Genomic DNA, 18,695 nt, shown 5'->3' on the forward strand with positions numbered 1-18,695 from the left:
ACTGGGTAACTGGGCAACAAAATGGCAGATGAAATTCAATGTTGATAAATGCAAAGTAATGCACATTGGAAAACATAGTCCCAACTATCCATATCAAATGATGGGTCTAAATTAGCTGTTACCACTCAAAAGAGAGATCTTGGAGTCACTGTGAATAGTTCTCTGAAAACATCCACTCAATGTGCAGAGGCTGTCAAAAAAACAAACAGAATGTTGGGAATCATTAGGAAAGGGATAGATAATAAGACAGAAAATATCATACTGCCTCTATCTAAACCCATGGTATGCCCACATCTTGAGTACTGCATGCAGATGTGGTCGCCCCATCTCAAAAAAGATATATTGGAATTGGAAAAGGTACAGAAAAGGGGAACAAAAATGATGAGGGGTATGAAACGGCTTCCATATGAGGAAAAGTTAATAAGATTGGGAGTTTTCAGCTTAGAAAATAGATAATTAAGTGGGGATATGACAGAGGTCTATAAAATCGTGACTGCTGTGGAAAAAGTAAATAAGGAAGTGTTATTTTCTTCTTCTCATAACACAAGAACTAGGGGTCACCAAATGAAATTAATGGGTAGCATGTTTAAAACAAACAAAAGGAAGTATTTCTTCACACAATGCACAGTAACCCGTGGAACTCTTTGCCACAGGATGTTGTGCAGGCCAAAATTATAAGAGGGTTCAAAAAAGAACTAGCTCAGTTCATGGAGGATAGGTCCATCAGTGGCTATTAGCCAGGATGGGCAGGGGTGCAAAAACATGCTTTGAAGTGTCCCTAGCCTCTGTTTGCTAGAAGCTAGGAATAGGCGACGGGATGACTCACTTGGTGATTGCCCATTCTGTTCATTCCTTCTGGGGCACCTGGTGTTGGCCACTGTTGGAAGACAGGATACTGGGCTAGTTGGACCTTTGCTCTGACCCAATATGGCCATTCTTATGTATGCTCTTATGTGAACTCCACTGGTCATATCTGGAAAAGAAAGGAATGTGCTCCAACAACTTGCAGCCAGCATGTGAGAGCGTCCATGTAGGCCTGACCTGTCAGTTCACTATGATAGTACCAAATTACCTGGAAATGAGGCTCTGATTGCATAGTTCCTCTTTTGATAAGACACCTAGATTTCTAATTAAACAGGCAGGAACCACCATACAAATGTCAGAAATATTGGTGGTAAGAGAGGAAAAAATGTCCATTAGCTACTAAACTGAGACCACTGCTCTCATTCCACTCATAAGCCAGGTCGGGCGTGAGTTCTGGCCTCCAAAAGGGCGTTAACCTGTTGTTTCATGTAGGCCTCTGTTAGCGACGTGCTTAGTGGAGGAAGCTCTTGGAGCTGGGTGCAAAATCTCTGCCACTAAATGGAGTGTTGGGGGGGCAGAGATTTCCCTTTAGTCTGATGGAGTCACCCCTCTCTGTTAAAATACCCCGGTCAGAGATAACTTTGACTGAGGGCCTCGTGTTTCTGTAGAGCTCATGGTTAGTGACTTGGAATGCAGCATCTTGCACTGAGTATAGGGTGTTCCCAAAGAATTCCCCAGCAGGGAGAAGGGGACCATACCCTACCTGGATCCACTGCTGTACATAGCATCCTCCCCATTCTGTTTCAGAGCTTAGTTGGTACCACTTAGTGTATTGTTCAGAAGCAGATGGGATCAGCAGTGGGCTGGGGGAGCATGCATGCAGCTCAGGGATCTCCCCCTGGTTTGTCATACTAATGCTGTCCTCCTGTCCTTCCTAGGGAGCCCCCACCTCAGTTCAGCTCTCCCCACATCCACTGAGCCAGACCCATGCAGACTTGGCTCTCTGCTGTGAGCCTGCAGGCAGCTTAATGCACTACTGCCATAAGCAGGTGGCTGCTTTATCAGACTAGGGGCCGGCATCCACACTTCTTTGCCATAGGCCCCAAACTAAACTGGCTTTCCACTACTCTGTCCACTCTGCTTATCCACTCATAGCCGTTCCCCCCTGCCAATGATACCAGCCATCACCCCGTTTACTGCTTCTCCCAAAGCTGCCATCTTGCTTCCTTTCACGCTGCATCTTAGTCACAGATAGTGCTCCCTGCTCCCATCCATAAGGATGCTGATCATTTCTCCTTCCAATGTCACCTCTTCAAGACACACTTCTACCATGATTCCTACAAGACATCAATCAGCTGCTGATGTTTAGGGCAAAGGCCATTTAAGAAGTGCTGATGTTGATGGGCGGGGAAGGTTAATCATCTGCTGTACCCTCTCCTGCATCCTCAATTACTTGATTGTTTTCTTAGCTTGTGAGCTGTTCAGGGCAGGGACTGTGTATTGCTATATCTTTGTACCGTGCCTATAACATGAAGGATATTGTTGCAGTATGAATAATAAAGACTGCTACTGCTGTTGGATGTCAAATGTATGTTTGTGGGGCAAGGTTCAGTTGGGTCCTGTCCCCTCTAGTCTCCCTGTTACAGAAGTGAAGCCAAGCTGCTTGTGCTGGGGTACTTGCCTAGCTGCTGGTGGTTAGAGTTTTGCAAGGGACAGTTGTCCAAGTAAGCTTAGGGATTCAGGGACATGTGAACCCCCAGGAGTGAGGGGATTTTGCCTGCATTCAGGTGAGTTTAAGATTTATCTCTGAGTATTGGCAATCACCAACTGCCCTAATAGTCACAGCTGCCCTGTGAACGAGGTCAGCATCTTTCTCTGTATTCCAGGGATGAAGAAACTGAGGCACTCAGAGGTTAAGGCCCAAATTTTCAAGCTTGGGTTTAAATTAGTCACCTAACTTGATACTGAGGCATTAGCATCTAAGTGGCTTGATTGTTGGAGGTGCTGACCTCAGTAGTCACTGAAGGATTCAGCACGTCTGGACTTGAGTGACAAATTTTGGGTAACAAATTTCCACCCAAGTGTGGAAATGCTCGTCTGTGACTTGCCCAGGCCACAAAGGGAGCTGAGATTTTTGTCCCCTGCTCTGGTGATTTCGTAGGCTACTAGACCCCACTGCCTCTCATGCTATTCAACTGCACCTTCTTGTGGCCAAAGCTCTCCCTGGTGGCTCCGCATAGGAGCTGGCTTAATTATAGGCAGCTGGGAGGCAGGAGTTGTCAGCAATGCTAGTGCTGTCGGTGGTAGCTAGGGTGACACTGGCCATCACAGACGTGAACTGATTTGGGGTCATCTCAGAACTCAAGGGACCTGTAACCACATTTATACTGTACCCCCAAGCCCAGCCCTGGCTGGCTGTGAAGGGACTATGGCTAAACCTGTGAGCTTCTGGGGAAATCGGTGACAAGCTTTCATGCTAGGGAGTAAAATCTCTTTTCTTTTTCTTTGTTCCCTGCTCCACTCTCCCGCCCCCTACTCTGGCAGGTCTCAAAGACTCTCCTACTCTCCATTGCTGCGTCTTGAGGACATGGCGCTGAGCATCCCAGGAACTGTTCCTCTCTGTACCATTAGCCTTGGAATTCTGCTCATGGCATATGCTCTCCCTGCTGAAGCTGGGTAAGATGACAAGAACCTGGGGGTTTTAATAACACTGGTGACTGAGGACTCCGCATGCTCTCCTTGGGATATTCGAGTGTAAGGTCCCCAGCTCCCACTTTTCTTCATGTGGAGTATTCCAATATAACCTAGAAAAAGGCAACCCCTGGATTTTATTTAAAGCATTCCAGTATAAACCCAGAAGAGTGTCCACTTCCCTCCCCACACCCTTGCCAAAACCTTGCTATAGGGTTCACGTGTCCCCCTCTCTAGCACCTGCTCCATTTCGTCTTCTGCAATATTTTCCAGAATGCTGATTGCACCATTCTCCATCTCATATGCAGTATTTCACTGCTGCACAAGTCTCTGTTTTCCTGGTCTGCATGCAATATTCTAGCATAACATAGAACAACTCCCTTCCCCACGCCCCCAGGAATATTCACTCTCTTGTAGCTGAGAGTGACTGAGATTACGTTAGCATTGTTCAAGCCGCTATAGTTAAGGTTATGTCAGCACTTTTATGACAAAAAACAATTTTCTAACTTGGCCCATGAGTAATTCGCTCTGGGCTAAAACTTGGCAGATTGCTTCCAGGATTATTTATTTATTTATTTATTTCACAAAATTTGAAAAATGGAATTGATTCAGCTGTTTGACTGTTACAAGTGTAAATGACAATGAAAAAAATGCATTGATCTTGGATGGAGTTCTTGGCCTTGGTTAGTGGTTCTTGGACTTGCCCAGGAGCCCATGATCTGGGATGCTACTGCCTGACCTAGCTTGCTTTCTTGCATTCATAACATTGTTCTGAGCAGAGAAAACGAGAGTCCATTTGTCCATAGCTAGCCACCTGTAATCAGATCATTATGTAGTCCAATTGCAGCATAATACTCCACTGTGCCTCCCAAGTGACCCCTTGTGGTTGATATTCAGAAAGTCAGGAGAGATGATTTCCTTTAAACAGAGGAAGGCCCAGCACAGCATAGTCCATGTGGGCAGTGATGAGGAATAAGGAGATGCCCAAGTAAAAATCCCTTTGGATGGATATATATATATACACACATACCATATCCATCTTTGGCAGCAATATTTGGTTTAATTAGGGTGACCAGATGCCCCGTTTTAAAGGGACAGTCCTGAATTTAAGCAGGTATCCCAACTTTTGTTAAAAACAGGCAAATTGTCCTGTATTTTCTGTCTCTCCTCACTCCCCACCCAGGCGCCCCAGGAAAGCCCAAGACCCTCTGGCCTGGGACAGTGCCCAGGAGGAGCCGAGCCCTGCATGAGCTGAAGCCCATGCAGCACTGGCACGGGAAAGCCTCTCCGCCCCTCAGCTAAGCTCTGGAGTGGTATGTGAGGGGAAGCAATTTCTAGCCTGTTCATGCCCCAAACCTGCAGGCTCCACAGCACCCTTGGGGTAGGGGCTTAGCACCCTCTTCACCCACCTCTCCCCTGTCCTGAGTCCTGCCCCCAGGGAGTGCGGGGCTGGTCTGTCCCCAGGCATCCTCCCCTGCTGAGCCATCTCTCTGGCTGGGTTCACTGAAGCCCCTGCAGTCGGGTTCTCTGGGCCCTGGTGCACAATGCATCCTTAGCGCTTAACCGTCTCCTGCCTGTACTGTAGCCGGGGAACAGGAGGCGGCTGGGTTATGTTGGTGGCTAACAGGAGCCTGGAGGTGTTAGCTTCCTTTCAACACTGTGCAGGCAGGAAGGGACAAGCTGCTTCCAGCAGGGAGGAGAGGGAAGGGAGAATGGGCGGTGGGGGGGAATGAGCTTTACAAAGACAATGGCCAGGTCATCCCTTCCTCCCCTGCAGCTGGAAGCAGCTCCTGTCCCTTCCCTTCCGCACAGTGCAGAAAGGCTGCTGCTGGCCACATTCTGGTGTGAACCATGGCAGAAATCTACGGGACATGTGATCCCACATGCCCCCCATCCACATGTTGCCTCAGGAAGATGCAGCGCAGGGTATCAAGACAGGCAGGTCCATCCTGGGGGCCCACCCAGGCGTGGAGGGCAGAGAGTGCCGGGCAGAGAGGGTTGGGTCAGTCGGTCACCCCCTGTGTGAGAGAGGTGTGTGTGTCACCTCTCTCCGTGTGTGTGTGCAGGGAGGCAGGGGTGTGTGTGTCACCCCTCGCTGTGTGAACCCTAAAGCCTTTGAAGAGAAGAAGGTAAATAAAAAGAGTCCAACTACACAATGTTTCTTTTTAACGGGGACTCAGTCAACCTGATGTTAATTTGAACATTCGTACTTCATAGTTCTAATTGATTGCCATTGAACTGGCTTTAATATGAGTAATTTTACCAGATGTCCCGTATTCAGTATAGGGAAATATGGTCCCACTAGATTTAATAATTTTGTGTCTGCATAGAAGCATGCAAACACATTTATTCACACTTATCACACACACACACTCATGCACACCTGCCACATGCCTTCACTTCTGCATACTCAGTCTCCTCACACGTTCGCAAGTGTACACATGCACTGATACATATTTGTTTTGCACATACTCAAGCACACCCCCGTGCACACTTATACATCCATGCCCCATTCTTACAAGCGCATACCTACATAGAGAGAAGTGCTCGCATGCCTACATGCGCATACATGCCCTTGTGCACACACATGCACACTCTTGCTGCAGTTAAACCTGCGAGCTAAAATGGCTTCTTCTCCCGTACTGCATATGAAAATCTCCCTCTAAAAACTGCTCGACTCTTCCTGAGAGGCAATAACCCCCCTTCTCTCTAAGCTGCGAAGAAAGGCTTCGTTTTGTTCTTTGACACAGTAAATGGGCTTCGGAGCAATAGCCAGAACACTTGCTGAGTTGCTATTCCTCCAGCTGCACTACCTCAGTGCTTTCATCACAGCTGTCACTGGTGTGTAGAGAGCAGTAAACTGCCAATGTAAACTTTCATTCCATCCCCATTCCCCGCCCAAGATAAACCCAGCACAAAGGGAAGGGTTTTCATTGTAAAGGAAATACCGACAGGCCCCTGGTGATAAGGGTGGCAGCAAGAACCACTACAATTTAGATTAAGGCAGTGGAAGTGAACTGCTTGTTCTTCTGTTGTCTTTAACCTGGGAATCTGGGCATTCATTTGTCATGAAGTCCTTCTACACTGTGCTGAAAGTAGTTACTTAGATAGTAGATAGTTGTGGAGCCACATTGGAAGCCAGCCTGCACTGTTCCTGCAAGGGGCCCTGCTTGTTAATCTTGCTTTCTATAGGCAGCCTTTCTGCATTCTGGTCCTCTCTCTCGCCTTGTCTTAGGCCTCATTACCGATCCCAATTCCCCTCCAATTCACACTGACGTGGCATTAGCCCATGCTCTTTTGTCCCACATCTTCCCATATCTTCCTCCATTTCACTCTGACCTGGCATTATCCTATGGTCTGTCACCTCTTCTTACGCAGCTGCTTGTCCCTCTGATCTACCTGCCACTACGACACACTCTTATACTTCTTGCCCTCCCCTCTTTTCAGACCTCTTCAGCCCAACAAGACCAATTCAGAGAAATCTACACTTGGGCTCCATGGCTGTAAAACCAAATGTCCAGGGAGTTATCTTCATCCCCATCCCAAACACCTGAGTCATGCTACCTAGCAGAGGAAGATTCAGCCCCATACAGCCAGCCTGGGTGGAACAGGAAATGGGGCCCAGAACTGGTGTGTGTGGGTTTGAGCTGGAAGTTAGAGCCCAAGGAATAGCACCTGGAGGTTCCTTTTTTCAGATGATGGGAAGCCTGTGATTTGCCTCAACTAGGACCACAATAAAGGGTGAACCATGTGGAGTCAAGCTGTCAGTCAATATGAAGCAGCTTGTATTCCACGCCACTCACTGCTAGGGCATAAACATCCTGCCAGCATTCGTGCCTGACCTTGCAGCCCTTCTGGCTGCAGGCTTGATAGCGCTGTCTGAACCGGCATGAGTCCCTTCAGATCTCTCCATTGCCCCTTCGTTGCATATTCTCGGGTCCCACTCCACCTCTGTCCCACACATGCATGTCATCATCTCACATTCTGTTGACCACATGTTGATCTTGTTCATCTGTTTTCCTTTCATTCATTATTTCTGCACCCTCCAGTCCCACTTGGTCAGAGTGGGAGAAGGATCAATTTGTCCCATTGTTTTTCCCTAGCCAAAGGGCAGCCTTTGCTTTATATTAAGGATAGACAAGCCCCTCTCCAAAGCTAGGCTGGACCAAGCAGATGCCTCAAATATGGTTCCACACAGAGATGCTCCTGATTCTTTCCTTTGAAATTTTTATTTCCCCAGCTGCGCTGCCTTTTCACATAGTCTTCTAAGCGAGATGTGAACTCCACAGTGTTCCAGTCCGAGTCAAAATCTCAAACCTCAAACAATGCAAAATGGGTTCAAAATTAGACAAGATGAGTTTGCCACTCACTACTGAACCTCTGCCAGGCAAAAATGCTCTCCTGTCACACTTTACATTAAGGTTACATTTCTAAATAGCTTATAAAGCAATAATAAATTATTAATAGATGTTGTTACCATGATACAAATATACATTTCATGAGTTCTAGATGGTTATAAGCACATCAGCAGAAGGTGGGACAGATGGTTAAAACTCATGGTTAAGCAACCTCTGGGATATTATTCCAATTGCACTATTACAGTCCCACTTATTAAAAATGGCTCTTTATGAGACCTAGTTGAAAATCAGATTTCTGTCCAATGGATATTTTAAAAATTGTTTTGTACCAAATCTGTACAAAAAGTCAATGTATATTAATTTTTTACAGACTGGAAAGCTCCAAAAGAATTATATGAAATGTTTTGTTTTGACATTCCTGATTAAAAACAAAACCTTTTGGATTTCCAGAACAAAACATTTCATTTTAGTGTGGATGGACAATACTCTGAATCTTTTCCAGCTGCCACAGTGCCTTACAGGAGTTATAGTTCAAATGCCTAAGGTCTCATTCTCCTCCATGGGCTGGACTATATCTCTGACATACCATGGTCATATGACTGCCATGATGCATCATGGCAACTCAACAAGACTGGAGCCTGTGGTGCATCATGGGAGTTGTAGTCTAGCCAGGAAGCTGTCTCAAAAAGGAGAGCTGGGGCACTCAAATACTCCACAAGGTATGCAACAGCACAAGCAAACACAGACTGATGTCAAACAGACCTGAAATGAAACATTTCAGTTGGGCTCAATGAACCGAAATGTGTCGACCTGACCCTACACAAGATATTGCATTTTGATTTTTCCTGACACAAAACCAAGAAATGTTGGTCAAATCAAAATTTTTCACAGGAAATTTAAATTTTGCACAAAGTGAATTTTCTGTCAAACCCACTTGCACAAAAATAAACAACAACAACAACAAAACGCATTGAGATGGAAAATTCCTGACCAGCTCTGTTATTTATCATTTATTGGCCCTTTATAAACTATTTATAAGTGTATCTGTAATATAAAGTGTGACTGTCTAACCAAACCCCATGCTATACAATTGGTCTTGAAAATGCTAGCCACCATTCCTCCCCTCATTATTCTTCCATTTTGCCCGGGCTCTGCATTTCCCGCTTCAGACTAGAAGTACTAAAATACATTGAGAAGATGCTGTTCTTGTATTTCCAGCAAATGACAGGTCTCTCATGAGAACCTGTTTTCATGAGCTTTCAGGCCCCTTCTTGTTGCTTCCTAAGCCAAGATCTCTGGCTAGTTTGGCTGAAGTTCATATAGGCCTATGGACCTCTGGGGTTGCTCCTTTGAACCTTGTGAGATTGTCCTGTCATTAACTAATTGTGGTGGTAAGAGATTAGCTAGGCTAGTAATCATTATATCAAGCTGGTGGTGGCTTCATCCAGTATGCTTAGCAAAACTGTCAGAGGGATGAATGCAGGACTCATCTGACAAGCCAGAATGGAGTCCAGCACAGGCATGCCGGAAGCTCCTCGCCACTGCAGCACCACTGGCACTTTCCTAGAAGAAATACATTGGGGAAGAAGGAAGTGAAATCGAAGTTTGCAATTTGGGAATGTACATTCCCTCTTGTTTTCTGCACCACAAAGGGAAGCTGCCCATCCTACAAATCTACCCTAATGCAGCAGCACCCAAGAAACAATGTTTAAGTGGATGAAGAAAAATAGAAAAATTAAGAGTAAAAGAGAAAACAATCAGAAAGAGAGGAGAGGAAAGGGAGAAAACAAACTAAACGTGCAGAGTCGTGGGGTAGGAATACTGCCAAAGCTGCTCTACCAGCCTCCTAATAGGGGCCCCCCATTCCAGTGGCACTGTTATGCAAATCCACCTATATACTTTACAACCGCCTACAACCAACATTGATGTCTCTCCCATTTCCCATGTTCACTCATCTTAATCAAGCTGCTGCTCCCAAGTCATTTATTTCTCTGTTTAGCAGTAATGCATCGATTTGTCAGTGCTGGACTGCAACCCCCACCAGAGGAGACTCCTGCACCACTTCTAGCAATTCATCCACTAAACCACCCATTCATCTCTGTACCTTCCTGTGTTTTTTTTATTTATCATGCTGCATGCCCAGGCTTCTTAATCTTTCCTTCTGTCTCCTTGCAACTTCTTGTAGCTGAACATCTTTCCTGCAATTTCTGCATTTCTCTAGCTTTTTCTGTTTGCTTTCTCCTTCACTTAGTCTATTGTCTGTCCGCTTACAATTCCTACTGATGTCTCCTTCTGGGATTCGAATGGCTGGGAATGCCCTTATAGACAGCATTATTACATTACACTGTCCCTTACGCTGTTGGGCATCTAGTGGTTTGTGACTTGAATTTCAGAAGTTAATTGATTCCAGTGAGAATTAGGGTGCTCAGCACCTCTATTCAAACCACAGGCATGATTTTCAGACTGCAACATTTGGATGCTTATCTGAATCTCTCCTGAGGTTTGCAAAATTGCACTGGAAATCTTGTGAGGTGAAGCTTGTTCATGTGTGTTGATACTTTCCTGGTTGCCCTGGGCCAGAAAATACTGTGAAAAAAGACTTTCCATACAAACAGTATTTCAGCATTTGTGCTCTGAACAGAGCCAGGAAGCATAGGCAGGTGAGAATGAAATTCAATTCAAAGTGGAGAAAATTTCAACCAACTTCAGAAACAATTCACTTCCAATTTTAAGTGACAGTTCAGTGCTTCACATCCAAAGCAGTTTGCTTATCTCACTGGGACTAGAGTAATGGTGATGTCTCCTTAGCTCCTGCTAAACCTTTCTCCATAGGACGTTGAGTGGGAGATGCTGGAACAGGGGAAGATGATTCTCCCAATCAGGACCCCTAAACCATTTTCCACATGTCTGGTTGATGGGAGATTCTGGCACTTTAGTTGCCAGCACCCCCATACTGCAACTTTAAATGGGTAAAGTAGCGGTGACATCTCTGCAGTCAGCCTCTGCAGTGGCTGCAAGGAAAAGAGGCTGGGACTGGAGTAGGTGTGATGTCTCTTGCAATCAGCCTCCTACACACGTTATCCTATGGACAAACATAAAACATACTGCAGCGCAAGGCTGCAGAGGCAGACCATGTCTGATTGAACATCTTTGTTTAAAACAAGAGCTCAGGGCATATCAAGCGTGGATTTCTAGTCCAATTTCCCTTTTTATCTCTCTCTTCTTTCCCTAGGCTTTCTCAGAAGCATGGTCCAGATATTGTTGATGACAGCAAGGACAATATCACCATCTTCACACGCATTCTGGACCGGCTGTTGGATGGGTATGACAATCGGCTGAGACCTGGACTAGGAGGTCAGTCTGCATTGTGAGGATTTTATTTTCCTTCACTACATAGCTTCATAAACAAGTTTTAAAGTTTACTCCCAGAGTAATATCAACCATCATTCATGGAGTAAAGGGGGAATTCAGTCCTACTGTTGTTTTTTCCCTGGTTCTTTATAACGGCAACAATCTTCTAATGGGAGAGAAACCCACCTTGCTCTCCTGAGGTGAGATAGGAAGATGATCTGTCTCTGACCTATATCCTGAACTTCTATGATAGCTTCATTAATAGACTTGTAGATCGACCAATGTGGGCTTCTCTTCCTACACTAATGGACCCCGACCTCCTCCTGGAAAAGACCTCCTTCTCCTGTGCAGAGAATGGAATTTGGTCTTCAAGTTCATTCAGTTCTGGGTTCCTACCTCAAGGCTCTGCCAAATGAAACCCTAGAAACAAACCCAAGCCAAACCCATGGCAGGCATTATTATAATCTGCTTTCATAGAGCAGAACCCAAGTGAGCCCCAGGGACCTGGCCATCAGACTGATGTCCTTCTTTCCAACTGACTTCAGCGGGTTTTGTCAGAGAAATGCTTTCAGTATCAAAATAATTTCTTCTGTGTCTATGTCCCATTTAGAAATTACTTTGGAGATTTTTTTCGCACTGGGTCCCACTCAGCTAGGCCTCTCTCACTGGGACTCAGTGATGACGAAGGACCACAGATGGGATGGAGGGTAGGGGGAAAAAGAGTTACAAAAGTAAGATGATGGGATTATTCAGTGAGGCATGGATACATGATGGGTGTTTTGGTAGGAGTAGGGGGATGTCGTTACCTTTCCTCCCCTTTGCTTCTTGTAGGCTTTGCATCTGAATTTTTTCAGAGGAATGTGACTGATGCATGGGAGGTGGCTCCTCTCAAGGGGGGTTGCCATTGCCAGAATGTTGCTGGCCACTGTTTGTTTGTGAAACCAGAGCAATGGGTTTAGGAATTGCGCCGTGTCTGTAGGGAACAGCTGAGAGTTCCCCCACCCCACAGCCACTGCCCCCATCCCATTCACTACAGCGAGGAGAAGCTGGAGCTAGAGAGCTGTGACTGAGCTCTCCCACAGAGCGGTCTTGCACTCTGTTTTCTAGCTGCTTCTGCTGGAATTGGAATGGCAGTGATCTCTCCCACAGCTAGTGCTTCGCCAGCTTCTTACAGTGACTCCTGAGTGAGTCTAGGACTGAAGTAATCGTGGGCTCCTCTGCAAGCCGCACTACTTTACTACTCCCAAGAGCACCTCCTGCTGGGGAGGTGAAGAGTGAAGTCCCTGAGTTCCCCATACTGTATTGATCCTATGGGAACTTCTGCTGGGAACTCCTGGGATTACAGCAGCTGTGATCTTCGCCTGGTGGGAGGCTCTTGCTCCATTCCTTGCTGGGAGAGGCTTTCTAACCTGTAACAGCCAGCATTCAGTCTCCTCCCCTCTTTGCTTCTGTCTGCTCTCCTCTTCATTTAAGACAACCAGATTCTCCTTTTTTTAACAGAGTCCTAAACTGTCACTCCCTTCTCCCCTCTCCCCCCCGCCACTGCTACTGCATGCCTACACCTCTCCAAAGAAACCTCGGGCAGAGATCAGCCAAAATCCAGGTGCCTGCCAGCAAGCTCTTCTGCCTTCAGAAACCTGCCTTGCTGCATGTCTCTTTCACCCAGGAGGGAAAGGGTTAAAATATCTGCATAGGCCATCCATCAGTTTTATCGCTTTTACTGCTCATCTCTCTCCCCCAGAATTAACTGCAATCCCACTGATAGCTTTGCTTCCTCAAACCTCTCTGATGCGTGGATCGATTCCAATGAACTGCGTCTGAAAGGGGACTTAGGGGACATCTGTGGCTCATTCTGAGCTCAATAGCAAACCAATCCCCAGCGCAAACTATTAACAAGAGGACTCCCATGAGCAGGTTCTGGAGAAGTTAAAACCTTCTTAGGAATGTCTCTGGAATATTGCTTAGGTCCTTCAGCAAAACAGTTAACATAATGAATTGCCTTTGCCTGAGCCAGAACAGGCACACCCTGCACAAAGCTGCCCTCACCTCTGCTTTCCCTTCACGCAGGATTCGTTAATAGCTGCACCAGAGGGGAAGGGCTGGCAAAGGTAAGAAATAAAGTTTTTAGCTAGGGCTGAGCTTCCCAGTGTCTGTGTCTGGATAGCCTGCCCTCTCACCTCTGAGCTAGGCTGTGGGTTCAAGCTCATTGCTGACACTGCAGCTTGGGTCTCTAGGGGCTGCTGCCAGTGGCCGTTTGGAAGAGGTGATATACAGCAGTTCTGTCTGCCAGCCTCTTGTGGCTGGAGAGGTGAATGCTAATGATCCCACTGTGTGGAGGGTAGAGGGTAACCTGGGTGTCTTAGGGCACCATTCAGGTCTAATGATCAAGATTGTGTGAGGGTTCTGCTTCCCTGCAGTGCTGGTAGCTAGCATGTTGCTTTGGAAAGCACATTGGCTTACCTCAGGGATATCAGTCTGACGTCTGTGCAGACCACACCATTTACAGAACATGCACCAACCCTCCTAACATTTTTAGGGATCCCCTCCCCCATCTGTTTGCCTTTCTCCCTCCCTCATACCTCATTCTGGAGCAGGTTTTCATCATCTCTGCACAGTTTGTGCTGGGGTGTGTGGTTTATCCTCACACACAACACAGTGCTGAGTCTATTGTGTCCCCAGCTACCATATGCAGCAAGGCTTCAAAGGTCAAGGGTAACTAGGAGAGAGCGAGGCCTAATGGTTAGCAAGTGACTAGGAGTCAGGATATGTGGGTTCAGTTTCCAGTCCTGCCACTGAATCTGTGTGACCGTGGGCAAATCACAACCTCTCTGCCTCAGTTTCCCCATTTTACAAACAGAGGTAATGCTGCCTGTCCCACAGAGATTTTGAGATCGCCCAAAGGAAGGTATTAAAAAGCACGAAGTATTAATTGTATGTTTCTAGTGATAATGAAATAATGATGGCTGGGTCAGGGGCAGTCTCCAGATTTCTGCCATTGAAAAGCCATGCCTAAGTAATACAGACTCCCTAATAAAGGGTGAAATCTCATTACCATACTCCAGGCACAAAGATATAGCTGGGCCCAGACCTAGTGGGATTGTTCGTTCACCTTCTGCTGCTGTAGACCTAAGTTCAAATTTTGGCTTAAGCCACATGTGAATGAGTTTATTGATGTATCTCCCTAAACTGGGGTATGCCACAAAAGCTTAGCACAAGTATGAATCTATGAATAAGTGGCAATCACTCCAGGGGGCTGGAACTAGGGGTGCCGAAGGTGCTGCTGTACCCCCTGGCTTGAAGTGGTTTCCATCATTTACAAGGTTTACAGTTTAGTTCAATGGCTCTCAGCACCCCCACTGTACAAATTGTTCCAACGCCACTGCAATCATTATTTCAGGCCTTGTCTAGAATAGCCGGGGGTCCTCTGGCTTGAGCTCCAAATGGACTTAGCTGCTACCCTATTGATGACTTGGTACAGCACCAATTTCAGAAAAGCAAGGCTATTCCTAGGGACTCAATCCTGGGAAGCAGTGACTCTGAAAAAGATTTGGGGGTTGCAGTTCACAGTCAGCTGAACATGAACTCTGTGTGATGCTGTGGCCAAAAGACCAAATGCAATCCTGGAGTGCATCAATGGGAATCTTGAACAGAAGAGGAGAGACCTCTATATTTGGCACTGGTGCAACAACTGTTGCAAAACTGTGTCCAGTTCTGGTGCCCACAATTCAAGAAGGAAGTTGATAAATTGGAGAGGGGTCAGAAAAGAGCCATGAAATGATTAATGGGTTAGAAAATCTGCCTTAAAGTGATAGATTTAGAGAGCTCAATCTGTTTAGTTTAACACAAAGAAGGTTAAGGGGGAGTTAATCACGGTAGAAGTATCTACAAGCAGAACAATGAGCTCTTTTATCTAGCAGAGAAGGGTCTGATACAATTCAATATAGCTCAGTGGTTTGAGCAGTGGCCTGCTAAATCCAGGATTGTGAGTTTAATCCTTCTGGGGCCCATTTAGGGATCTGGGGCAAAAAATCTGGCTGGGGATTGGTCCTGCTTTGAGTAGGGGGTTGGCCTAGATAACCTCCTGAGGTCCCTGATATTCTAAGTTGAAGCTTGACAAATTCAGATTGGACATAAGGTATACTTTTTTGACAGTGAGTAATTAACCTTGTAACAACTCACCAAGGGTCATGGTGGTTTCTCCATCAGTGATAATTTTAAATCAAGCTTGGATGTTTTTTTCTAAAAGATCTGCTCTGGGAATTATTTTGAGGCAGTTCTCTGGCCTGTGTTATACAGGCAGTCCGGCTATATGACCACAGTGACCCCATCTGACCTTGGAATCTATGGGGAAGGGGAGCAGGAAGGAATCTATCGGTGGGAGGGAAGGATTGAGTGATTCTAAATGGCTTCCCTAATGGAGAGGCGCTCATATTGCAGTCCCTTTGGGGCCTGTGTCTTTTTTGAGGTCTCATACAGCACTGAGCACAGCATAGATGCTAAACAAGTAATAATGGAAGGATCAATTCAAAAGTAAGAGCAATGTAGAGAAGTGAAAAGGAGGAGGATAAAAGAAGGGATGGAGAGAGTGTGAGACAAGAAAAATGAGAGAGGGTGGGAGGCGGGCAGAGATGGCACAGTCTGCTTTTAATGTCCTGTGAAATATTTACAACCTCGCGGCAAACGTTTAGAGATCCATCTGAAAACACTTAGCCAGGACAGCAAGCGCTGAGCACAGCATACGAGAGTGCAAGCCACCTGCTCTCTGCTGAATGCTGCTCTGAGAGCCGGGGCTGCCCATTTCACACATTCTGCAGAGCCTTCCTCATGTCCTGCCAGGTGCTGAGCAATGTTTGTCAGGCTTTAGGAAGAGATTATGTAAGCAGCAGAATGTTGATGTGGCAACTTTTCCACCCATGCTACCATTTTTATATTTATTTTCTTATCCCTTCTGTTTTTACCATCTGCTCTGGCCCACTCCAACAGCTCTCACACCAGAGCTGTTTCTCTTGCCAGGATGCCAGAGGAGCATTGCTCTAGCAAAATGGAACTGAGACTGATGAGAAGAGCTGGCATTCCTGAGCCAGGCCCTGAGAATGGCACCGTGGTGGGAGAAGATTAAGCGATGTTGCCATGGGAGACAGACTCTACCAGGACGCCAGACCTCGACCGAGTGTTCTCTCACAGGGGAGACTGGCGTTTGAACTGTGGTTTTGTGTGACAAGCAAAGACATGGGGGAGTGCTCGAATGTTGGCTTAGAAAGAAGCAATGCTGTAATGTGGCAATGTGCTTCCAAAACTCTTGTTCCTGTGCAGTGAGAGAGAGAAAGGGCCTAGCAGCCCCTGCTGGCTGACTTGGCAGCAGCATTGGATAAGCTCTGAGCACCTTCGTGCCTGCCTCCCTGCTGAAGGCAGGTCCAAACAGCACTGGCGAGTCAGGGTTAGCAAATCAGACACACTGGCCTTCACAAAAGCTTTGGGAGTCATCTCAACTCTCCCAGCTGCCCAAGCTCTGGGGGCACTGAGTTTTCCTACCCAGTGGGCCTCACACTGAAGAGAAAACAGAGGTGGGGGGACCACACCCTGCTCTGATTATTATTTTTGGTGACCCTTAAAGAAATGGGAGACGTGAAAACCCTATGGTGTGTGCTGGGTGAGCTATTCCTACAATGACTCCCCTCGGCACACAGAGCAGAACTTGGACTTGGCTGCACCTTTCCCTGCTCCCCCAGGGAACAGCCTCCCACCCCCTTGGGAAATCTCCTGATCCTCAAGGCAATCCCCATTGAGGAGAATATGATGGGACTGCAAGAGATGCTTTTGCTGCTTATATCAGCAATGAAAGGTGTGTAATGACTGATGTAAGGCTTAGCCTCTACTACCGCCCCCTCTCCGTATCCCCTGCCTTGCCCCTTCTGCACCAATCCCATCCCCTGTCAGTGCAGAGAGGGAGTAGGCTGATACTACAGAGCAAATCTGGCACAGGCCTGAGCCCTGCTCCAAGCTCCAACTACTTTTCAAAGGTATAGCTGCATGAGCAGATTACTTTATGGGATCAGAATTATTTAAAATAAAGACAAAACTTCAGCAGATAAAATGTCTCCCCTGGGGATACACAGTGCAGCTTGGTTATTAAGTCAGAGGAGGAATGAAGTGTACCCCAAGGGAATTGAGACATCTGCCATAATGACCAACCATGCAGAAAAAAACCTCACAGTGATAGCGTTTTTATGGTCCGTGTTACCCTCCGCTCACGGACTGCAGCTGTGTGAATTTCCTGAGCCACTGTCCATCCCTACAACAACATGGAGGTGTGGGCTATTCCTAGGCTTTTTTTTCATCACAATCTTGAGGCCTCTTCCAACCTCCACAACAGAGAAATGTGGGGGTATTTTGATACCTGTTCTCTTCCATTATGTCATGGAGCTTCAAGGACATATGCAGCGGAGAGCTTTGGGCTCTACAGAGACCTTTCCTTCCCCTTCCCAGAGATCTGGGTTTTTGGAAGCCTCTTCTTGGCTCCCTCCCTGAGGTAGCTTTTGTGTCCCACAGAACACACAGCTTGAGGTGTGCTCCCAATTATGTGGAGACTCCAGTTTGCAGGACAATCTTCCAGAAGAACAGTGGCTATAAGATCTGCTACTGTCTAGTAGGACCTAAAGATAGGCCCAAATCATAAACCTCAGATCCAGATTTCAAACTTCCAAAGGTTCAGAGGTTCTGGATTTATGGGGCCAGAACCTCAGTGTAAATCAATGTAGCCACACCAAAGTCAATAGAGGGATGTTGATTTACACCAGCTGAGGATGATCCAATTAGCATGTCTTTTGGCCCAATTTCCAGGCCTTTTCCTTTGTGCCATGTTGGTGCAGGTGAGGTGGGAGAAAAAAGAGAATCCATTACCCCCACTATCCCCAATCATGGTTTAGGATGAGAGTAATGAGGGGGATAAGTGGGGAAAAATTTGAAGGGATTTGTGTGTCAGGCCCAAAAGCAGAGAGTGGGGACAACTGTGAGAGACTACAGAAATGAGACCCTACTGAAAATAACCTCAATGAGGTACCTCATTGAATAGTAAAATCAGCCCCACCTCCACCCCTTTGTAACCAAAAGCTGTGGCATCTTCCTAGCTCTCTCCTTCCCCTGCCCTCCCTACAAAACAAAAAGCTCTGGGATCTCTTAAGGCCCTTTCCTCCCCCTATCATAAGCCTCTTCCCAAATCCGGACCTTAGCGTCCAAAAATCTGGGTGCCTAGCATGAACCCCTCTAAGCTCAATTTACCAGCTTAGATCTGATCTCACTGCCACCATCCAAAATTTCCAGGGTTTTGGCCCCCTCTGGTCTCCCCAAAACCTTCCCTGGAGGGACCCCAAGACTCAGAAACCCTGAGCCTACAACAAAGGGAAATAACCCACTTCCCTTCCCTCTCTCTCTCCCACCCAGACTTTCCTCTCTGGGCTAACCTGGGAGTATTGATGCAATCTCTTTACATCA

General features: G+C 46.6%; 1 protein-coding gene across 1 annotated transcript in view; it reads left to right on the plus strand.

Moving 5' to 3' along the window:
• Positions 1 to 18,695, plus strand: part of GABRA3 (gamma-aminobutyric acid type A receptor subunit alpha3) — a 128,568-nt gene that overhangs the window by 13,049 nt on the left and 96,824 nt on the right. The window contains exons 2-3 of the mRNA XM_032772196.2: positions 3,349 to 3,480; positions 11,086 to 11,207. Coding sequence (XP_032628087.1) covers positions 3,392 to 3,480; positions 11,086 to 11,207 — 211 coding nt within the window. The 5' untranslated portion in view covers positions 3,349 to 3,391. The remainder of the gene's footprint in view (positions 1 to 3,348; positions 3,481 to 11,085; positions 11,208 to 18,695) is intronic.

This window comes from Chelonoidis abingdonii, chromosome 8 (genome assembly GCF_003597395.2).
Source record: "Chelonoidis abingdonii isolate Lonesome George chromosome 8, CheloAbing_2.0, whole genome shotgun sequence".
Taxonomy (NCBI): domain Eukaryota; kingdom Metazoa; phylum Chordata; order Testudines; family Testudinidae; genus Chelonoidis; species Chelonoidis abingdonii.